Source organism: Panthera leo, chromosome B3 (genome assembly GCF_018350215.1).
Source record: "Panthera leo isolate Ple1 chromosome B3, P.leo_Ple1_pat1.1, whole genome shotgun sequence".
In the NCBI taxonomy this organism is placed as follows: Eukaryota; Metazoa; Chordata; class Mammalia; order Carnivora; family Felidae; genus Panthera; species Panthera leo.
Genome location: NC_056684.1, coordinates 3,035,848 through 3,059,316, shown reverse-complemented (window position 1 = coordinate 3,059,316; position 23,469 = coordinate 3,035,848). Strand labels below are relative to the sequence as shown.

Sequence of the window (23,469 nt, the reverse complement as noted above, 5' to 3'; positions counted from 1 at the left end):
AGGTGGCAGGAATGAACGGGTTTATTTCCTCATCTTTCCTAGCCAGTAGATACTCGCCTAAGTCCAAACGTGTCATTAAAAACAATCATCTAAATATCTTGTTGGTTTCTACAATTTTTGTTTTTTTAATTTTCTTTCTGAACATTAGAGGGGTCTTTTTGGGAATTCATTGCCAGGGTGAAAAAAAAAAAAACGTCAGACATTCACCTTTTTTTTTTTTTAAGAAATTAATTTTATAAAAAAAATGTTTTTAGGTTTACTTATTTTGAGAGAGTGTGCAAGAGGGGGAGGGGCAGAGAAAGTGGAAGAGAGAGAATCCCAAACAGGCTCCACACTGTCAGCACAGAACCCGACTGGGGGCTCGATCCCACGAACCATGAAATCATGACCTGAGCTGAAATCAAGAGTCAGATGCTTACCTGACTGAGCCACCCAGGCGTCCCTCAACATCTCTTTTAATTCTACTTTAGTTCCCTTTTTTTCTAATACACCTAATGAAACTGCATTACATTTTTCAATTAAAATTGCATGTACACACAGTGATTATCAAATATCAATGTTATACACACGTGGATGACCAAATATTAATGTTACTTTATGTGAAGCGGTTTGAGCAGTTTAAAAAAAAAAAAACAAACCTTTCCTTTTGTGTTTATTTCTTGAAGTCTTGGTTGTGGGTATGTATCTTTTTTTTTTAAAGCACAATCATCTTACTTTATAAATAAATAGCTAAAAAATAAGTCAGATATCAATCACAATGCCAAAAAATCCTCATGACGGGAGATTACTGGAAATTAATTGCCGTCTCAGGAGGAAGGAAGGAAGAAGAGGAGGAAACTTCCCATATTATAAAAGATAAGTCAAAAAAAAAAAATAGAGGGGGTGAAAAGTGTGGCGTAGGGAATGCAGTCAGTGACACCATGAGAACCTTGTGTGGTGACGGCAGGGGACAGCACTTGCCGTGGTGAGCACTGAGTACCGGATCGACTCGTCCAATCGCTGTGTTGTACCCCTGAGGCTCACGTAACATGGTGTGCCACGTATACCTGAGTTAAATAACAGAGAAATAAAAAATAGGCGTTCGCGCCCAGGAACCGGCAGCCGCACGTACAGCCCCTCTTGTTGTCCCGGTGGAGATGCGGCTGTTGGCGACGCCGTCGGCTGACGCCCATGTGACCGGTGCACACTTCTCCTTGCAGTGTTCCGTCAGCTGTGGCGTTGGAACCCAGCGAAGAAAGCAGGGGTGTCAGAGGCTGACCGCCAAGGGCCGGCGCGTCCCCCTCAGCGAGGTGATGTGCAGAGATCTCCCAGGGCCCCCTCTCGTAAGATCTTGCCAGATGCCCGCCTGCAGTAGTAAGTATGGAGAGGCCACGCTCCGCTGGGTGTGCCCGTGCTGTTCCTCTCGTCCCGATGGCTTCCTTTCCCGTAAAGCAGCACATTGCTGATCTGTGGGTAAAGCAGACCAAGCAGAACTCAGAATTGCTGTAAGCAGCAGCCGGTGCAATGTTGAGTAGGAGATACAGTTGTAAGGCAAGCCGGCCTTAGTATGTCCACCCACCTTGACAGATGGCCTCTGTTCTGTGGCCTCGCTTGGGTTTATACTTCCTTCTTCCTTCGCTTGACCACGGTTTCTTCCACTTATGATTAATTCATGAGTATTCCTTGTAGAAGTGAAGCCAAACTAGTCTCCGGTTTCCTTCGCCGAGGATGCGTTCGGATCCATTCTAGTGAGAGTGGAACATCCCTTCTTGTGTGTACAGTAAAACCTTGGACCGCGGTGAGTAACTTGTTCTCCGAGGGTTCCGCAAGACGAGCAAACATTTCTAGTAAACGTTAACTTGATAAACGAGCGATGTCTGGCAGTACGAGTAGGACGTGATGCCGAATGTCACGTGATTGATACCTGAGCCAATGGCTCTTGAGTTTCGCTTTGATTATACAAGTGCTTTTGACGACAGGCATGTTTCTGGAATGAATTGTGCTCGCAAACCAAGGTTTTACTGTAATCTGAAACCAGCAAGGAAAACATGAAACACTGCTTCAATTCTAAATGATAAGCTCAGCCTCAAGACTTAATAGGGTAGCTTCATTACATCCAAAAGCTAATATGCATATGTCACACTCCTCTGTATTTTCAGTGTAGATGAGAGAATGTTTACACATGCATCTGTGGGTTCCAGGTAGGACGATGGGTGGTAACAAGTGAGTTGGGGGCTGGCCCTACAGCAAATGAAAATAACCACCCCAGGAGAGGTGGAGTTCGGAGCTAGGGGGAAACCCATACCAGGACTGTGCAGCTTCTGGGTCTGTTTCTTGCTTTGTTTTTCACTGTGATCAATGACTCACCTGTAAAGTAATATTAATTACCTCAGGTACCCTCCTGAGCTTATGGTAAGAAAAAAAAAATCAGAAATTAACTATTATGTTCATGCTGCTTAAGGGGAAAAAAAACCTTAGATATAAAATCCAAATTTACCCACAACTTTCTGGGAGAAACTCATAAAACAAAGTTTAAAAAAAACAGTTACAACTTAAAAAAAAGAAGTGGAGGCTTTTTTTGGCTGTTAACTGAGCATTTATTGGTTGGAACTCCTCACATGCACTAAGCCATTCAGCCCCCAGCTATTTATGAGACCCATATTATTCCCATTTAGAGATGAGGAACCCAAGACTTAGAGAACGTATGAGGCTTGACCAAAGACCCGTAGCTGCCAGTTGGACGCCTTGGCCTGTTTGACCACAGGTCTGTGTGATTCCTGAGTCCACACTCTTAGCTGCCTCTTTATGCTGATTGATAACGTTAACTTTTTTCCTTGGGAATTCTTTGAGAACAGATTTTCAAACTCTTGAGACTCCAAGTTCCATCGTGTCCTGGAATTTAAGAATGCCTGTGGCCTAGGGCACAGGGTCGTCCTTCAAAGTGCTTATCGACTTAGGGGCGCCTGGGTGGCGCAGTCGGTTAAGCGTCCGACTTCAGCCAGGTCACGATCTCGCGGTCCGTGAGTTCGAGCCCCGCGTCAGGCTCTGGGCTGATGGCTCGGAGCCTGGAGCCTGTTTCCGATTCTGTGTCTCCCTCTCTCTCTGCCCCTCCCCCATTCATGCTCTGTCTCTCTCTGTCCCCAAAATAAATAAAAAAAAAAAAAAAAAAAAAAAAAAAAGTGCTTATCGACTTGGTTTTTAGTAATTGTGGACAGTTGCATATGGCGGTGTGCTTAGACCGCAAGCTGCCTTCGAGGAGAGTGAACTTCAAGGCGTCCAGGCGCTTCCTCGAAGATCATCGCAGCATGTGGCGTGCCACGTGGTGCAGGTGAACTTAGAAACTATCACGGCGTGCAGCGCAGAGCAGGGTAAAATTGCTTGCGAAAAAAGCAAGCAAAAGGACGGTCAATGCCCTATTTCTCTTTCCCCAGCCCATTCCCTGGCCTGCCAAACGCGTGGGGCATGGAAAGCAGAGAAGGGAGGGGAACGCCCGCTCCCAGCCTCACCCCAGCGGGGCCTCCGCTTGCTCCGTGGCCTGGCTCCCGCCATCACCTGTGCTCAGTGGCCTTTGCTTGCTGAAATCTGGCTTCTCCCTTTGCACCGTGATGGGGCATCCTCTTCTTCCCGGAGCCAGGAGGTGCGCTCCGGGGTTCACGGGTCCTCCGGACCCCTGCGGTCTGGCGCCTTCCCTGCTTCCCCCCCGCCCGCCACCCTGCGCTCAGCGCCAACTCTGCCCTTGACGTAGCTTCCAGGGTGTCACGTGCAGTGGTTAAAGCCTCACTGCAGTATTCTTGCTCGCTCTGCACCCCCCGCCTCGATCACCTACTCACTTCAACCCCGGCTTTACTTTTCAGGTGATATTTGTTTGGCTTTGGGTTCCCCGGTCTGAGCTACTAGGATTTGCTGAAGGAAATAGCATCACATTCTTCGTGCTCATGCTGATTTACCTGGGCATCGAGTGTTTTTCTTTTCCCCCATGTTTCCTAAGAAGTCCTTAGACATTCACCATGAAAGCTATTGTTAACTACTGCATTTCCCATTTCTCTGTTAACTACTGCAACTCCTAATTTCCCACTTCTCTGTTGATGGACTCGTCTTTTATTCCACTGGGAATAGCAAGGCCTATCTGCCATAATGTCCTCTGACTTTCCGCCCCCCTTCACCTCATTTCTGCCCCATCTGCCCCCCAAGATTGGAAAGGTGTGGTCTTCTTTGTGGGCCCGACCCCTGCATGATTGGAAGGGGCCTGAAGACGAGAAAGACAGAGTCCACCTGTGCTGTGATCTTTATTCCCTTTCAAGCCCCCACCTCTCGCTAAGCATCCTAACTGGTGCCTCCCATTTAAGTAAAACCCATCCTCTTTGTTTATTTTTTTAACTATTTTTTTTTTTAATTTTTAACGTTTAAATTTTTTTTTTAACATTTATTTATTTTTGAGACAGAGAGAGACAGAGCGTGAACAGGGGAGGGGCAGAGAGAGAGGGAGACAGAGAATCCGAAACAGGCTCCAGGCTCTGAGCTGTCAGCACAGAGCCCGACGCGGGGCTCGAACTCACAGACCGCGAGATCATGACCTGAGCCGAAGTCGGACACTTAACCGACCGAGCCACCCAGGCACCCCTAACGTTTATTTATTATTGAGAGACAGAGAGACACAGAGCGTGAGCAGGGGAGGGGCAGAGAGAGAGGGAGACACAGAATCCTTAGCAGACTCCAGGCTCCGAGCTGTCAGCACAGAACCCGCCTCGGGGCTCGAACTCACAAACTGTGAGATCATGACCTGAGCTGAAGTCGGTCACTCGACCGACTGAACCACCCAGGCACCCCATTAACTATTATTTTTGAGACAGAGAGAGAGACAGACAGACAGCGTCAGCTGGGGAGGGGCAGAGAGAAAGGGAGAGAGAAACCCAAGCAGGATCTGTGCTGTCAGAGCAGAGCCTGATGTGGGATTGAGGCCACAAAGCGTGATCGCGACCAGAGTCATGATCAAGAGTCCAATGCTCAACCACCTGAGCCCCCCAGGCATCCCCAACCCATCCTCTTTGGACGAATGAGTTTTGTTGATCTTCATTTTGACCGTGTTCATGGGCAGCTGGGTGGAGGGCGGGTGGGAGAGATGTCTTGAGCACCACACGGTCCGGTTATACCCCTGCCTGGGTCCCCCCTACATTCCCTGCCTCCCCCACCCCAGGCTTTGATCGTTTCTCGAATTCTTTCTCCCGCCATATCTAGCAACTGACATTCTTCTTATTCCTGAAAGACCAACGCAAACCCTGCCTTCCCCCACGATCTTTCTCAGTGGAACCTTCTCTGGAAGGTAATACAACCCCCCGAGTTACAATCCCAGCCGTTGCCTCGCCCTGTGACGTCAGGCAAGTTACCTAATCTCTGCCAGGCTCTATGTTCTCATCTGCAAAATGGGAATAGTAAATTGCATCTACCTTGTACGATTGCTCTGAGACGTAATACCTTGAAAGTGCTTAGAAGCAATGCCAGACGCTGACTGAAGGCTCAAAATATTAGATATTTTTAATGCCATCCCTTTAATTCCTGTCACAGCTTTGAAGACAGGACACGTTGTAACAGAGCAACTTGTGTCTTCTGTCCCAGGAGGGTGCAGGGTGCTTGTGTGGGGCAGGTACACAGTAGCCCTGGACTTCTCCATTGAGGCCCCCCCAAAGTGCTTATCATGACTTCTACCCGTAGAGACGCTTTTCAAATATCTCGGACTTGGATTCTCTTCGTATTGCCGTTGGAAGTCTTGTCTTCTAATTAGGGATTTGAAGGGGGGAAAAACATAACGGAAATGTAGTATTTGATTTTAGACTTTTTAAATTTTATTTCGACATTCTTTATTTTTGAGACAGAGAGAAAGCACGAGCTGGGGAGGGGCAGAAAGAGAGCAAGACAGGAACCGAAGCAGGCTCCGGCTGTCAGTGCAGAGCCCGACGCGGGGCTCGAACCCACGAACCGCGAGAGCACGACCTGAGCAGAAGTCGGATGCCGGAGCCGACCGAGCCACCCAGGCGCCCTGATTTTAGACTTTTTTTTTTTTTTAATTATGGCTCCAGGTTTCTAGGGTTCCTGAGTTTTGGTGAAACAGATTTGTATTTGTTGTCAAAGCACTGAGATCAGGATGGCTGGGGCAGGGGGAGACAGCCAGGCAGACAGCGTATACACCCCATCCCTTCCCAGGGCTGTCTCGAACACACTCATTTCTCTGCAGCTCAGGGTCTCTCCCTGAGACCCTCTCTCCCTCTCCCAAGGCTCTGCCTTGTTAGCTCTCCCACCTCCCACACACACCTTGGACTCTAGCATAGAACACACGATGACAGCATTTCCTTATTCTTTATGCAGCCATTCACCAAGTGCTGCTGTGTCTCAGATGTTACGATACAAAGCGGAAGACACATTCTCTTGTGATTAAGAGCTCGTGGTCCAGTGGGAGAGAAATCTGCGCAGAGAAATGAGACCAGGAAAGTGCCATGGGTGCCGTGATAGAATGTGGAAGGCCAATGCCACCCGGGGGGGCGGGGGAGGTCAGGAAAGGTTTCCCAGAGGAGGCTCCCTTGGGCAGAGTTCTGAAAGATGGGCGTCCATTCTCCAGACCCACACTGGGGAGGACACAGGAGAATCTGGGAGAAGAGAGCAGTGTGGACAAAGGTAGGGGGTGTCAAATGCACTTGTATGTCCGGGGAAACCGTAAGAAATACCGTGAGATTAGAACATAGGTTCAAGGTTATGACAAAAGAGAAAGCTTGAGAACGTAGCTGTAGAGGGTGTTGGGACTCTATGCTAAGAAGTTTAGATTTTATCCAAGAAGGAGATGAGGCGGTCAGGTTTTATTTTGGTTCATTTACTCCAACAGCTATGTGGATACATTGGATAAATACGAGGGTGCAGGCTGGGAGTCTGGGGGTGGGATTCTGGCAGTTTCTAGGTGAGAGAGTGCCAGGGCGGAGCCCCACGATGCCGCAGACATCCCGCCTTAGTACCTGGGGCTGGGGGCCACGGCCCAAGGACAGGGGAGTGCTTGCACGCATTTAATGGCCAGCTCTGGGGCAGAGGGTGGTGAGGAGGGAGGGTAGCAACCCTTTGTTATCTTTGCTGATTTCTGCCCAGCGAGGACTACCATCGTGGTTGGCTTCCGGCTGCTGATGTGATATGGTTGAATGCAGAGTTGGGGACAGGTAGCAACAAGCTCGCTGACCTGAGAGCCCGTGAGAGGTAGGGCCAGCACGCCGCTGGGCAGGGAGGCCTCACACTGACTTTCTGGTTTCTGACTTGGGGTAACTGGGGAAAGTGATGCCATTCACTCAGGGAGCACAGGAAGAGGAGGATACCGGGATGGGATGGGAGGCAGACATAATGAGTTTAGATTCTAATGTTTTAAACTTGAGGGCGGCTCAGTCGGTGAAGCGTCCGACCTTGGCTCAAGTCATGAACTCACGGTCTGTGGGTTTGAGCCCCGTGTTGGTCTCTGTGCTGACAGCTTGGGGCCTGGAGCCTGCGAGGGATTCTGTGTCTCCCTTTCTCTCTGCCCCTCCCCTGCTCATGCTCTGTCTGTCTCTGTCTCTCAAAAATAAATAAACGTTAAAAAAAATGCTTTAACTTGAGGTACCAGGAAGAGATTTCTGAGAAGCAGTGAATAGAGGTCCAGGCTAGACAGATAAACTAAACCTGATAAACTAGCACTGACAAACCGGGGCTCATACGCTAGGCCTCCGTAAACTAGACTGAAAGACCTGATAGACGAGATGTGATCAACTAGACCAGATAAACAAGACCTGATAGACAGAGTGCACAAACCAGAGCAGCTAGACTAGACAGCCCAAAGTTGCTCGTTGCATCCGCAGGGCCACCCAAGGAAAAGCTTAGCGAAGGAAGAGAAAGCCACTCTCTGCGCAGCAGGTGAGGCTCGTACCTGATCAGGCCGGGCCAGACTTGTAGTTCAGGGGTGTGTCCAGGTGCAGGAGGATACGGTCGCCCAAGGCCAGACCAGTTCTCGCCCAGACGCCGTGTCCGATGACGTCACGCTCCAGGCACTTCTCCAGAGGAACTCACGGGAGTCCCAACAGGAGAGCAGGTCCAGGCTGTGGAACCCGGCAGCCTGGCAGGGCCTGAACCCCGGGTCGCTCCCCAGGCACACCTGCTCCTAATATGCTCTGTACCCAGCGTGAGCCCTTGCCACAGCAGGGTTAGGATGGGACCGGCGGGGGCCACACCACCTACCTTCCAGCAGATGGGCAGGCAGCCAGAGGGAGCAGTTGGCCCTCACGTGGCTCACCCGCCGCTTGGGCGGGTTCCTCACCAAGGCCGAATGCCGCCCACCACCTGCAGGCTCCCCAGGCTGTCTTAGAAGGAGGCAGGGCCCCATCTAGTTTAAGCCTCGGGCTCAGCTGAGGGACATCTGGCCACCAGTGGACCTAAAGGTGCTTAGAACCCCCGTCCATGCTTGCTTCTAGAGCATCGGGGGACTGTGTGGGTTTATACCAGCCTCAGATCATCCCTTCAGACCACCATTCAGCTACACAGACGTGCTTCCTTTCCACGTGGGCTTCTGCGTCCCAGGAAGTGCAGGAACGTCCAAGCTGTGACCTCACCCTTAGCAGCACGGCTACCCCCAAAATAGTCTCCTCACATGCCTCCGGTGCCTGAATTAAAAAACCTGACTCTAGGGGCGCCTGGGTGGCTCAGTCGGTTGAATGTCCAACTCTTGATCTAGCTCAGGCCTTAATCTCAGGGTTGGGAGCTCAAGCCCCACATGGGGCTCCTTGCTGGGCGTGGAGCCTACTTAAAAAAACGAAACAAGACAAAAACCCTGACGTTGACCCAGTTTGTGTTGTGACTTTGAAGCCATCCATGTGCACATCCATCTTTTCCACTGTCCACCTCCAAGGGACCAGGGACCAGACAGGGTGTTCAAATAGGCCTTTAAAATAATTGTAAGGGCTCTGTATAGATAGATATACAGATATATAGGCAGACATGCACACACATACATACCTGGCCTTGTGACAACAATAGGCCACTTTTATGTATTTATAAAACATGACCAGATAAGTAAAACCAGAAGCATCTAAGGAATAAGAAAGGAAGACAAGGCTAATACATGATTATGGCTTGAACTGGACTCTCCTGTTAATGCACGAGCACAGATTTGGCTCCATACTTGTCGCCGTAACAGCAATCTTGAAAAAGCAGGCTGGTCCACGACACCGTTCTACAATCGTCGGACAGGACGTGAACTAATCCCTCAGAGTTAAGTGTGATGATTCCTGAGGCTGAGGCCAGAGAGGAATCCCCCTAAAGTCTTCTTCCAGAAGGCTCCGCATGTCATAAAGACTTTGGCAGGGTTCGCGCAGAAAACATGGCTGCTGCCTCTTGTCTCTCCTTCCCTCTTGACCAGCAACATCCCATCACATTGTCTTTCAATAAAAGAAGTGGGGTCAGGAACACCTTTCTCTGCTGCCTCGGTTTCACCCAGTGGCAGGCGTGGGGGCAGTGGTTCTCAAACTTTGCTGCATCTTTCAGGCACCTGGAGAGCTTAAAAACATTCGTAGGGCCCAGGCTGTTCCCCATAGGTCAGAAGTTCTGGGGATGAGTCCCAGGGCATCGAGATTAAAAAAAATAATAATAATGGATGTTTCTAGCAGGCCACAAAGTTTGAGAGCTCCGCAGGCAGGAGCCACCTGACCTCCCCATAATCTAACTATGATGGAGGGAACACTCTGAGAGTAGTGTGACAGCAGGACCCCACTCCAGTGCTACAGCCGCCGTCGCTTCTGGTTGGTGGCACCCTTGCTGTGCACATTGTTGAGTTTTGGACAGCATCTCTGCCTGTAATAATGGATGAGCTGTAAATCTACCAGTGAATCCATAACATTTTTTTTTTTGCCTGGTTTTGATCGCGGTTGAACAACGGTACGTTCAAAATTCTGTGCTACCAACTGAAAGAACACCTCTGTGGCTGGGGTGAACTTGACACCCTCTGTGGAGATTGTATCCGGTGGGGAAGGCAGGGTGCGTGGCAGGTCGTCCAGTTCCACTTAGACCCGAGCTGACGATCGTCCACGGGCAGAGCCCTGGACAAGTCCTGACCTGCTGACTCCATCTCTGTGGGGTTCGCATGCAAGCTCATTATGCCTGTCCCTCACCGAGGACATCCTCTGCCACAGAAATTGTGGGTTCGCCCCTGTTGTTTTCCTGACCGCACTGGTCCCGCCGCAGCCCAGCCAGCAGCTAGACCCTAACGGGGCTCATGAGCCACCCAGGAGGACTCCAAGAGTTATTCTGGGAAACCAGGGTCAGGCCTGAGAGGGCCATCTAAGTGGAGACCTACTCTGACTTTTCTCCTAGTGTTTCCTTGCCAGTGCCTCAGCCAGGAGGACCCCTAACCGGGATCCTTCAAGGTAATGAGGCCCCCAATCCCATGTCCTGAATCCAGCAATACCTCTGACCAGAGTCCAGTCTCTTCTATCACTCCCTGGTGCTCCCAATCCTCTGTGTGCCTGTGGACCTAAGTACATCATCAAAGAGGCCCCAGGCTTCCCCCCACGTCACCCCTCCCTCACTTCCGAGCCACCCCGGGACACATCGAGGCCTTCCTGCGGGCTCTTCTTCCAAAGGAGAGACCTAAGGTGCCTTCTCTTTGGCCCGCGGCCATTAACTGGAGGCCACATCCAGCAACGAGCTAGAGCCAGCCCTATGTCTCATCCCCTCTGGCACTGCCCTGCTGCTTTCTGGCCACACCTCCCATTGTCAGGTGTCAGGGCCACAGTGGTCGTATGTGAGAGTGTATTGTGTGCCCACTACTGTGCACGCATTTGGTGTGAATGCCCAACCAGACTTTCACACGCCTCTGATGAAGGCACTGGCACTAGTCAACGTTTTCTGAATTGTTCTTAATGTTTATTTTTGAGAGAGGCAGAGCATGAGCAGGGGAGGGGCAGAGAAAGAGAAAGGGAGACAAAATCCGAAGCAGGCTCCAGGCTCCGAGCTGTCAGCACAGAGCCCAACGCAGGGCTCGAACTCAAGAACCTCGAGATCATGACCTGAGCAGAAGTAAGACGCTTAACCGTCTGAGCCCCCCAGGCCCCCTGCCCACGTTTTCTAGGCGAGAAGATTGAGGATCAGAGAGATCCAATGACTTGTCCGAGTGGCAGAGCTAAGATCCAAACTCAGTGCCCGTTCTCTCTTTTCTTCTTAGACCACGCGCTTCTTCGGGCCCTGCTAGTTTAACGGACCCGCTCGAGTTGTCTGCCATTGGCCAGCCTCATAGTCACCTTAAGATACTTAGGATGCTTTCTCTCACTTCTCCACTCTCCCTTTCTCTCCCGTAGCTGATGTGTCTCTGGCCAAGCCATATATTAACTCCCCAAAGGCTCATACCTACCGGGTGGTGATGGCCCAAAATATCAGACATCCCCTTATCAATGGAAACATTTAACGTCACAGCTCCCCAGGGTTTTGCAAAATAATTTATGTGTTTTCATGCCCTTCATCCAAACTTGTGTTCCTTGCTGCTCCAGTACTCCATGTTTGTGCATACTGTTATTTGTGTTCTACTTGTCAGATGTTTTAAAAGAGGAAAGAAAATACAACCGTTGACTCGTATCAGCCTTGGAAGATTGCTGTCAGAAAGCTTTTATGATTGCGATGTTTGTTCGTATTTTCTTTTCTTTCTTTTTTTTCCCCTGCAGAAATGAAGCCAGAGGTGGAGACAAAACCTGGTGAGCAGGGGCCCCAGATCCTTGGTGTCCAGAGAGTCTACATTCAGACGAGGGAGGAGAAGCGCATTAACCTGACCGTTGGGAGCAGGGCCTACTTGCTGCCCAACACGTCTGTGATTATTAAATGCCCAGTACGACGATTCCAGAAATCTCTGATCCAGTGGGAGAAGGATGGCCGTTGTCTGCAGAACTCCAAGCGGCTCGGCATCACCAAGTCAGGCTCGCTAAAAATCCACAGCCTCGCGGCCCCCGACATCGGCATGTACCAGTGCATCGCAGGTCCTGCCCGAGAAACCATTGTTCTGAAGGTCATCGGTGCCGACAACAGGCTGGTGGCGCCCCCGGCCCTCGGAGGGCATGTGAGGGACCAGCCTGGGACGGACCACAACGACCCCAATAGCTTGGGCGCCACCTGGCAGAAAATGAGGCAATTGTGGGGTCACAAAAATGAGCCTTATCCGGACAACGGCCAAGCTGATAACCAGCCTTTCCTGAGAGCGCTGTTGGGCCACTGTGGCACTTCTGCGGGGAACCCCCACTCTTGGGAGTTTAAGGATAAGCAGCTTGAAGCGGCCGTTAAGCAGGGAGCATACAGCATGGAGACCGCCCAGTTTGACGAACTGATAAGGAACATGAGTCAGCTCATGGAAACCGAGGAGGTCAGTGGTGACCTTGCGTCCCAGGTGATCTATCAGCTGGTGGCCGAGCTCGCTAAGGCACAGCCAGGGCATCCGCCATGGAGGGGCGTCCAAGAAGGGGTGCCTCCCGCAGCTCAGCTAAGGGGGACAACAGGAAGTGTGCCCCAAGGCTCGAATGCAGGAAACTCAGGCAAGCTGACATTCCAGCCAAAGGGACCTGTCCTCCTGAGGCAAAGGCAGCCCACCTCGGTTTCATTTAATAAAACGGTAAACTCGAGGATTGGAAATACAGTATACATTACAAAAAGGACAGAGGTCATCAACATCCTGTGTGAGCCCGTCACCCCCACTCAGGCCACCTATACATGGACCAAGGACGGGGCGTTGTTAAAACCCTCAGAAAAGTAAGTAAAAGAACGCAGCGTTCCGTTTGTCATACCTTCTTAATGGGCATCCCAGTTTTCTTGAAAAGGTTTTCAAATTCCTTCTCCTGAGAATGTGTGTCCAACAGGATTCTTTAGGAAAGAAACTTAAAAAAAAAAAAAAAACGTGTTAGGACGTGTTTTTCACATACAGGCTGGAATTTTAAAAATTAAGCCGTACCATCCCAATCATTGTCACATAGGGGTGATACAAGACTGGGTAGAGTCAGACCGAAGTTCGGCACATATAGACTCTATCTTTGCAGAGCACCGAATGTTTAAAAATAAAATCAATATGGGGCGCCCGGTGGCACTGTGGCAACCCTTGATTTTGGCTCAGGTAATGATATCAAGGTTTCATGAGTTTGAGCCGTGCGCTGGGCTCTGTGCTCATGGCGCGGAGTCTGCTTGGGATTCTCTCTCTCCGTCCCTCCCCCGCTCGTGTGCTCGCGCTCTCTCTCTTTCTCAAAATAAATAAGCTCTAAAAAGGAAATAAAATCGATAGAAGGCCTCAAAAAAGTAATCACCCTTGCAGGAACCCCGCACTATGTAGGCACTGCAAAGCAGAACTCAACGGGGCCTTTCTCTACCTAGGAGACAGGGCACCTCGTTGGCGTTCACAAGAGTTGGAAGGGCAGGGGTTAACGGTTGTCTGATGAGGTCACTGAGCAACAGAATCCCAAGACTAACTCTTGGCCGGTGGAACCAGGGACCTGATCTCCTCAACACTGTCACCGCTTCCAGCATCTGTGTATCACGCAAAGAATCGCCTTAATGGAAGGATTGAGAATCTGAAGTCGTTTTCTGTGTCATAAAATTTGTTGCCATCGCTGCAAAAAATAAGGGTCAAAGTTTTTGAGATGTTCGGAACCCAATATTAAGTCATAGATTTTGTATTATGACCCTGCACGTCAGCACAGACACATCACGTTTCCTTCATTTCACGTAAAAGAGCCGGGAACGGCAGATATTAATACATTTCTGTATCCTTCACTGTCTCTAAGTCTTGCTGTTTGTACACAGGATGGGGGACATTTTGCTTTCCCTTTATTTGCATTCAGAGAGCCCAAGCTGCCTCTGGGGATTGTTGAAACAAAACAGCAGATGTTAAATTGTTTTGCAGACCCAGAAGGTGCTTTAAAAATGCAGACTTTATTTTTATCGTGTCTTTTAGTGTGTTGAGCCTAAAATGGGAAATATCAGAAAAAATCTAGGTAAAACTCAAGTTTTTATAATAAATTATTAGGCTGTCTCTTAGAACGAAAAGGTAGAGCAAATCTAACTTCTTCATTTCCCCCCCCTGGAACTCTGGACACAAGAGCGTTAAGGAAGTTTTCAAAGTGGAATAAACTTTGCAGATCAACTAACTAGCTCAGCAGTTCACAAATCTTTTGGCCTTCGGACCCTTTTGAACCTAAAGAACTTTAAAAACTTCTCTGAGAAGCCCAGAGGGTTTCTGTTAATGTGAGTTACAGCTATCGATATTTACCATATTAGAAATCAAAACAAAGAAACATTTAAAGTGTCTGTTTATTAATCCATTTAGAAATAGCCTTAAGGGGGCACCTGGGTGGTTCAGTCGGTTGAGCGTCCAACTCTGGCTCAGGTCATGATCTCATGGTTCACTGAGTTTGAGCCCCACATCAGGCTCTGTGTTGTCAGCTCAGAGCCTGCTTCGGACCCTCTGTCCCCCTCTCTCTCTGCCCCGCCCCCACTCATGCTCTCTCTCAAAAATAAGTAAACATTAAAAAATAAAATCAAAATCAGAGGAAAAAAATAAAAGAAATAACAGTAAGAAGTCCATCATGTGTTCACATAAATAACAATTTTACACAAATACAAGCAATGTTTTAAAAAAAATTACTGATAACGATGACATTGTTTTATATCTTTGCAAATCTCTAATGTCTGGTTTAATAAAACACAGCTGGAGTCTCCTAAATGCTTCTCCATTAAATCTGTTGTGATACGTTGTTTTAATTAAAGTTTATAGAGAAAATTTGGCCTCATAAAGACATGTTAGTTGGAAAAAGAAGGAAATTTTTATAGCCTTTTCAGATCATTGTGGCTATTCTTTAACACCACACTAAAACTGGACAAGGGGTAGTTTCTTAAATGTCAGTTGCCTGAGGAATTTAAAACCATATTAATGGCGGGGCGCCTGGGTGGCTCAGTCGGTTAAGCGTCCGACTTCGGCCTGGGTCACGATCTCGCGGTCCGTGAGTTCGAGCCCCGCGTCGGGCTCTGGGCTGATGGCTCAGAGCCTGGAGCCTGCTTCCAATTCTGTCTCCCTCTCTCTCTGCCCCTCCCCCGTTCATGCTCTGTCTCTCTCTGTCTCAAAAATAAATAAACATTAAAAAAAAAAAATTAAAACCATATTAATGAAATTTTGTTACTGTGTTACAATGGAAAAATGGTTTATCTTGCACTTAAAAAAATGTTTTTACATTAATTTTTTTTGAGAGACAGAGTGAAAGTGCGAGTGGGGGAGGGGCAGAGAGAGAAGGAGACACAGAATCCGAAGCAGGCTCCAGGCTCTGAGGCATCAGCACAGAGCCTGACATGGGGCTCGAACTCATGAGCTGTGAGATCATGACCTGAGCCGAAGTTGGACGCTCAACCGACTGAGGCACCCAGGCACCCCTTATCTTGCACTTTTAATGGATCTTTTACCTACACATGATTTTATAATATCACACATTGGTCATTCGGAAAATATTGGCTCACCAGTTTATAGAGGTCTTTCAGATGTTGACGCATTTCCTTGTACAATGTAAAAAGTATACATTCTCTGCAGTATCAACTACTCATCCCATCAGAGAAGTCTTTGAGTTTTGGGAAAATGTCAAGTTCACGGTGGAGGATACTAATTTTCCAAAATTTCAATTTTCACCTGAAAGTTCTAATTTGATCATTGCCAACAAATACTGTCAGTTGTTTTCCTTGAATTGGCCAGCTCAATTTAGTTAAATTGTTAAAAATAGCTGCCACATACTCAAGTCTGAATAATCAATTTGTCTGAGAGCCGTTCTTTAAGTAAAAATGGGGTTCCATGAAAAAAGTGGCTAGTTTAGCTAGGAATTGAAACACGCAGAAGTGTTTGTGTGTACTTCCCGTTTTGTATACAGAATGTTAAAAATATATATACTTGAGGGGTGAAATTTTGTAAAATTAGTAAGTCTCCCTGCTTCCATTCAGGACATTCTTTTTTTTTTCAATTTTTTTTTTAGTGTTTATTTATTTTTGAGAGAGGGAGAGAGACAAAGCATGAGCGGGTGAGGGGCAGCAAAAGAGGGAGACACCGAATCCGAAGCACGCTGCAGGCTCCGAGCTGACAGCACAGAACCCAACGGGGAGCTCGAATTCATGAACTGTTAAGATCGTGACCTGACCCGACATTGGAGGCTTAACCGACTGAGCCACCCAGGCGCCCCTCCATTCAGACATTCTTAAGGGAAACTGTCATTTTTGTTTTTGTGTTAAGTGTGTGTTGGTCAAGAGCTCAGGGACGAATGGCATACCCTGGTGCCAGGATCGTATCCACCACTGTGTTTACTAAGCAGTGAAAATGTCAACACAGCAAAAAAAAAAGGTTCATTTTACACCTTGTAAGGAAGCAGCAGCTGAGAGAGTTGAAGGGATCGATTCACCTATGGCCACACATGTCCTTCAGGGATGCGGTAGAGTGTGGCCAGTTCAAGTAAATGTTTGTTGAGTTGATTTTAAGTAGTGTGACTTGATCGCATGGAATCACCATGAGCTTCTGAGCCTGAGACTCCCGGAGGTCATCGGAAGAAAGGTTTTGACACGGTACTTCCAGCTCCAATGTATTTCTGCATACTTCAAGGATCGGCTGTTTGATACAGAAACAATTCCATATGGCTATTAAAAGTTTTTAAGTTTTTAACAGAATAAACTAGTAAGATCCATTCTTATTTCCATGTTCTTCCTCAAACTTACCCGATTAATTTGCTCAACTTGTATTTAATTCCCTTTATGTAACAAAGGCTCTCACCTTCGGATATATTTTTCGGACTCTTCGCTTTTCAGTTGAAGGAACTCAGAAATGGAATTATATTTTTGAGAGCTGCTCTCCAATGAAAGGAAAGAAAGCGTGTAGGCATTTGGATGCACAGTCTGTGCCATTGTGCTGTTGTATCGTGACCGTTGATACATTCGGTCATCGGAGGCTTCTGAGAACTTGCCGTACAACTGTCACTGTGTCAAGCTCTGCAGATGCATGGCTGTGAATAAGATTTGGTCCCTGCTCTTGAAAAGATCACAATCTGGTGGAAAGAAATAGATATTTCATCAAATAAATATATGAACCAGAGCAGAAGGAGCCCAGAGGGGGAGAAGATAACTCTAGGAGTATTGGGGAAAGCTTTACAGGGAAAATTATATTTGATCCAGGATTCAGTGGGTAAGTTGGAGTTTGCCAGAAGGAGGGGGTGGGGAAAGGGTACCCTGAATACGGTGAACAACGTATGCAAAAGCTCGGGGTGATGAAAGATCATGGAATGTTCTGGAAACTGTTAGAGGTTCATTATGGCTGGAGCATAGGGTAAGCACCATGAAATGAGAGGAAATGGAGAAGTGGCCCAGCTCAGCTCATGAAGAAACACAGCATTTAGCGGTCAGAACAGCCCGTATTGCTAAGATCTGGAAAGTGGGAGGGTGCAGGGAAAAAACAGCTCACGGACTACCGATCCAGGTGATCTAGAAGCAGCTTCAAGTCATTAAGAAAAAATTAAAATAAAGCAGAACAGGCACCATTCTCCATTCCCTGAATAATCCCCTTCTCTGTCAGGATACACCTGACCCATTGGGGTCCTCGTGGTATTTACCTGCAGGTGTTTATGGGTACCAGTAATTGGGAAGCCATATGGCGCTCTCGCAGTGTAGACCTGATTCTTAACAGCATGCTCAAAGTCCCGGATAACGCAGCCTTAGCGTTGCCTCTTCCCCTGACTTCTTCCTACGGCGGTAGTGAGGTAGCAATTAGAGCCAAGCAGCATTAACCAACAGCCTGCGCCCTTCCGGGGTGCAAATCCAAGCCGAAAAACCCACACCTGCGGTTCCACGAGGGAGGATTTGGGCCCAAAATGAGGGTTTAACATCCTGCCAACTGAGGCTTGCTAGTTCGTCTTTCTGAAAACGTGGTGGGTCAAGCATGGTGTCCACCCTCCAAAGTCCACACTCACGCAGAGTGAGACAGGAAGACGGGCTGTCCAAGCACCATCCGGCTGCCACGCCGCTGAGTTCCATCAAGCCCATGAAGAAGCCTTTTCCACCCTCCAGTCTCACTGGCGGGATCCTTGCCAGCCCAAAGTCTGATGTCCTAGTCTTTCCCTGCGACGTGCCGGGGTCCCGGGGCCGTGAGGTACATTAAATGAATGCACCCCTTCCTAACTGTTCTGCAGGATCATCTTGGATGGAGTGGGGAAGATGCAGATCCGGAACCCGACAAAGAAAGAACAAGGGATGTATGGATGCTCCGTAGCTAATCATCTGGGTTCCGACGCGGAGAGGTCTTCTGTGTTATATGCAGGTAATGCCCGTTGTTCAAACCCGAGCTTGGGGTTTTCTTTCCGTTTTTAACATAAAACCGTAGAGCAGAAGTTCCCAAAGGTCAGCAGGAGCACCTGAGGGCAGGTGGTTTGTCAGAACACAGAGTTCTAGGACCCCACCCCCATTCCTGGAGGTTCTGACGCCGTAGGTCTTGGATGGGGTCCAAGAGCTTATATTTTTAACACGGTCCCAAGTTATACGGATGCTGCCGGCTTGTGGACCAAGTCTTGAAAACGACTCCTTTCGAGCTCGCCTTCCGAGAACTGGGAATGAATGAGAATTTAATTAGCAGTGTGGATAGTAGGGCCTTGTCATTTTTTTAAATGCCACCAGCCAGTGAAAGAGAACAATTATCCTTTGAAGATGACCGTGGACCTCCAAAGGCATAGCTCCCAAACCTTAGAAACGGTTTTGGGAAGTCGTAACCATAAATTAGTGTCTTGTCTTCGCGGGAGGCAGACAGTGTCGTTTTAGTATGAAAATGTGCTCAGTTGTAAAGGAACACTCTTAGGTGGTAAGTCGTAAGCAGGGCTTCCTTGCGGCGAGCTCCTGTTCTGGGATTAAAAATGGAACGAGACCCGTCCTCCAGCCCTCCGCCCTATGGGCCCTGGCATCTGTGGCTCACAGGGACTGAGCGGAGGAGAGGAGCAGTAGCAGGCATTAGAATCCAGCACGCAGACCGCTAGGCATTGAGCGCGGTAGCAGGCGCACCATAGCTCCGCACGGAGAAGGTCGGACCTCTTGATTTTAACAGCTCCTTGAAGCAGAAGGCCTGACTTCCTCCGCGGGCTACATTCCCAAGGCAGGGCCTTCAGACCTCGATCCTCTGCCCCACCCTCCTGGGTTGTTCTCTCCTGTGAGCATCAGCTTCTTCCCAGAAAGCGTCTGTCCCCAGGTTCTAGAATTCCTGGGAGGAATGACAGTCCCCCTTGTGGCTGACAAGTCTCCCCTGAAGCCTGTCCCAGGACGATCCAGGTTCCTGAGAGAGCATGTCCTCTGGCTCCTGAACACGTGGTGACCCAACAGTCCACGAAAATGCCATTCTTGAGGGCACCAGGCACAGGTGACAAAACAGGTGAAGCAGACACACCCTTGCCTCCAGCAGCTCACAGGCTAATGGCGGAGTAGAGAAGGCACTCGTGGCGGCCGTTCTCCAGGAGAGGGACGCTCTGTCAACACCCCCTCTGGGCTGTTGTCTTCCCTGACCCTCGCAGGCTCCTGAGAGGCGCCTGGGCAACCAGCACCTTCTTCCAGCTCAACAGCCAGCACCCTGTCCTCTTGTTCCGCTCAGGGGCAAAGTGTATCTCCTGAGTGAGTTAAGGAATGAAGCTGTTAAAAGTCCATGCCTCTCAAAATTCAGGGAAGTAAAAGCCCTTGAGCGGGTTCTTGGTTCTTGGCGACCTTGTCTTTGCTTATTTTTCCATGCAAGTTGTATGCGAGTTTTTTTCTCCCAAGTTTTCCTTCCAGAGAAGGAGTCACCTGGTCGCAAGCGCTGGTGTGTTTGACCAGCTGTGCTTCATCCTGTGCGTCGGAGACGTGTCCCTGCCCTGCCGTGCCTTCCTGGCTTCTTAGGAACTTCTGAGTTCCTTGTCTTTCAATTTGTTGAAGAGGCATTTATCCTCAATTTTGCTTATAAAACCAGAATAGCCTCGTAGCATATATATGGTTGCGGCAGTGCACCTGTGGGTACCTCTTTGAGTGCCTTCATCCATCCATCCATCCCTCTGCCTGTCCATCTGTGCATTAAGCACCCTCAGGCTGTGTGTGTGTGTGTGTGTGTGTGTGTGTGTGTGTGTGTGTGCGCGTGTGTGTGCAAGTCCTAATGGGACACCATGAGGGCTATAGAGAGAGCTGGATTCTGCCCCTGATCTCAAAGAGCTCAACCCAGTTTACCCAACGCCGTGCGCTTTCCCAGAGCAGAGCCTGAACCTAACACCGTTTCCCGCTCCCTTTGAATTAAGAGGCGCCTGCCATCTTGGCTATTGCGAGAAATACCAGCAGACGGGAGCACAGCCATCTGTCCGTTGTGGTTGGAGGCACCGTAGAGGCACCCCTGCAAGCAAACGTGACAATCCGCTGTCCTGTGAAAGGCAAGTGTGGGCATTTCCGTTGGGGGCTGGGGGGGTGCCCATGGCCAGCCCAGCGTTGCCGGGAGGTGCCAACTGGCAATTTGGCATCTTCGACCTCAGCCTGAGTGGCTCAGAGGTCTGCTTTTCCAGGGCACCGACAGGAGATCTCTCAAGGGCGAGACCATCCAGGAGCCCGGTGTGTAAAACGGAATGCCCATTGACCGGTTTCCAGGGAGGACTGTGCCTCCCTGGCACACTGACATGTTCCCACTGGCAAGACTGGAACACGGGACCTACACGGGAGGCCAGCTTCTAGTCGTGGGGCTGCTGGGTGAGCGTAGCGTCAGTGAGGGGACTTGTTGGAAATTGTCAGACGTATCCTCCAGCTAGGCAAGGCCAGGCCTGGGGGTGGGAATGTCAAGGTCCCCTGGCCGACGCTCTCTGTTGTGGACTGTCCTAACGCGAGCGTGAACCGGTCTGTGCCTCGGTGGCTCCTTGCGCTTTGTTTGAGCTGGCAGATGAGCCCTCTTTCTAACCGACTGACTCATTCGTTCCTTAATAGAAATAACACTTTCGGTCTGACCTTGCCTTGATGTCTTTTAATTCTTGCTCTTTAAATCACAGATGTTTAAGTCTTAACCTGGGCCCACGCATCCCCAAACTGAGACGAGCATTCTGTACGACACCCGTGTCCGTTTGAGGGGGTCAGTGTGAATAACTTTGATCAGTTTCTCAGGGAGACCTGTGAACCCTTTACAATTAAGATCTGTTTTAAGATGACTTAGCATAAGCTTGGGCATCGAGTCACTGCCAGGACGACCGTATTTCCCTCGTTTCCGGCTTCTTCCAGGTTCTTTCCAGGTTCTTGTCAGGTACAGCCACTCGGGATGAGTCTTACTAGGCCGCGGCCCCGATAGGCAGGGTGACCCGGGGAGTCCTTGCGCTGTTCTGGGTAACACAGTGACCGTGCATGGAGGGAAGGGAGCCTAGGACACACGCGTCCGCCTCCCTCCCTCCCTGTAATGGTCCCTTCCTTGCCATGTTTCCAGACCTGCATATTTGGCTCCAGAAGCAGTGGAAATTTGCTAACCCCCAAGGTATTATTTTTCACCCCTTGGAAGTCCCTGCGGTGTTTGGCCTTACACAGACTTGAAAACTCCCTCCAGCCTCCCAACTGACTCCACCCACAAATATGCGAGTGTTCTGGCAAAGCATGGCCACCGGTTACAGAATGGGCCGGAGCTCTCTGGCCTCCGCAAGGAGAAAAGCAGAACGGAACTTTGCAGTTGCCAAGCCGCAAACGGCTCGAGTTTCTACAGCCCTACACCTGCAGAAGGTTCTGCAAAATAGATCTGACTTCTATTAAGAGAAACCTCAACGTTTAACATTATTCCTAAATGTCTTACTTCCATAATAGTTTAAAGTCAGGCATCCGGGGGGATGAGCCGTTAAAAGTCATCGTGGTGTATTATTTGCTGTCGTAAGTCAGGGGCTGGGTCCAGTGGCAAGTGTTTTTGCGAAGACCGTTTACTCCAGGGGGGTTTTATTCTCTGGGCCAGGCACCATCGGCACGTGGGCCATCTCTGACCTGCCCCCGACCCGGCAGCCCCTCTGCCCCTCCCTGCTGTACCCGCTGGGCTGGGGCAAGGGCGAGGCTCTGTGCTGGGAGCGCCCCTCCACCTCCCCGCTCCCTGCTTCCCCCTTCTGGGAGCTGCCCCATTTGGTCTTTTTTACCTGGCAGCCTTCCCCTGTGGACTGGACCCCAGGGACTCCTCAGGAGTCCTTTCCTTCTCCAAATAAAACCGCCTCTTTGTGAGCTATGTGCCATTGCAAATAAACCTGCAGGGAGTTTACTGTGTTTTCTTAAGGGCAGAAGCCATACTAACTGAGCCTTTTATGGAGAGCCGTCTTTTTAAAGACCGATGGGGGAGTTGGTGAAGGGTAAGAAAACTTGGGCTTTCCAGGCAGTTCCGTCACTAGTTTGTATGGGACCTTCCTACCCTCGTCTCCACGGTAGGAAATATACCATGTTAGTGGAAGGAGGGACTTTGGGCTGCATCGCGTCTAGCCCCTCATTTTACAGATGAGGGCAGTAGCGTGTTTACAGACTTGAACCCTGCTTCACAAAATTACATTTTCCTATTGCAAACTGAGACTGCTTCCGTGAACCGGTGGCAGGTATAAATTTTCCTTTTGTTTTTCAGTTGCCCTTAAAATATTTTCCGCTAATTAGAATGAGCTCACCTATTCGTACCTTTCAGACAGATTGATAGTCTTTTTTTAAATCTGAGTATGTTTTTTTTAATTCATGTATATAGACATCAAAAGTCATGGTCTCTGCTCTTTCTTAGGTGATGTTTCTAATAACTGTATGAAATACTAGAACCTCAAATCTGGATGTTTAAAAGTTAGGCTTTTTTTTTTTTTAAATGTTTACTTCATTTTGAGAGGGAGAGACAGAGCACGAGCAGAGGAAGAGCAGAGAGAGAGGGAGACACAATGCAAAGCAGGCTCCAGGCTCCGAGCTGTCAGCACAGAGCCCGACACGAGGCTCGAACTCATGAACCGTGAGATCATGACCTGGGCTGAAGTCGGACGCTCAACCGGCTGAGCCACCCGGGCGCCCCTAAAAGTTAACTGTTGAAATCCGGAAATCTGGATGTTTAAAAGTTAGATGTTTTAAGTTGCAAGAGTTACTCGTCTTGCTCTTAAAAAATTTTTTTTTCTTCTAAAACATGGAGCAAGAATTGAAAGTGTGTCCTCTCTGCCACCTTCTGGTAAGAAAGGAAAAGCTCATCTGAGAAAAATGACCCGCAAATCGTAATAGCTGGGTAGCTTTTTCTTCTAGTCTCCGTGCTTAGTGACAACATCCTTTATCTTATGATTTCCTGTGCATTCTGTGTTGCTTGTTTTTCTCTCTCATCAAGCGCATCAGAAGGTGCAGCTAAGCCGAGTGTCTGCTCTCACATCTCCTTGTGTGTCAGGTTCCTCGTGACACCCCACACTGGAAATTCTTTCTTTTTTTTTTTTTAATTTTTTTTAATGTTTGTTTATT

General features: G+C 49.0%; 1 protein-coding gene and 2 long non-coding RNA genes across 5 annotated transcripts in view; 1 reads left to right on the top strand and 2 right to left on the bottom strand.

Moving 5' to 3' along the window:
* Positions 1 to 23,469, top strand: part of ADAMTSL3 (ADAMTS like 3) — a 347,575-nt gene that overhangs the window by 274,422 nt on the left and 49,684 nt on the right. The window contains exons 20-23 of the mRNA XM_042940846.1: positions 1,200 to 1,353; positions 11,685 to 12,756; positions 18,198 to 18,325; positions 20,307 to 20,435. Of these exons, the coding sequence (XP_042796780.1) occupies positions 1,200 to 1,353; positions 11,685 to 12,756; positions 18,198 to 18,325; positions 20,307 to 20,435 (1,483 nt within the window). The remainder of the gene's footprint in view (positions 1 to 1,199; positions 1,354 to 11,684; positions 12,757 to 18,197; positions 18,326 to 20,306; positions 20,436 to 23,469) is intronic.
* Positions 5,507 to 13,450, bottom strand: LOC122221535. 3 transcript variants are annotated; one of them, XR_006203276.1, is made up of 3 exons: positions 13,302 to 13,450; positions 12,792 to 12,881; positions 5,507 to 5,750 (listed from the first exon to the last, which is right to left on the bottom strand). It is a non-coding gene; the product is annotated as an uncharacterized LOC122221535 (long non-coding RNA). The 3 variants fall into 3 exon arrangements; XR_006203275.1 differs by lacking the exon at positions 5,507 to 5,750 and adding an exon at positions 6,294 to 6,436; XR_006203277.1 differs by lacking the exon at positions 5,507 to 5,750 and adding an exon at positions 11,855 to 11,996.
* On the bottom strand, positions 9,102 to 10,698 carry LOC122221536. The gene is made up of 2 exons (XR_006203278.1): positions 10,436 to 10,698; positions 9,102 to 9,410 (listed from the first exon to the last, which is right to left on the bottom strand). It is a non-coding gene; the product is annotated as an uncharacterized LOC122221536 (long non-coding RNA).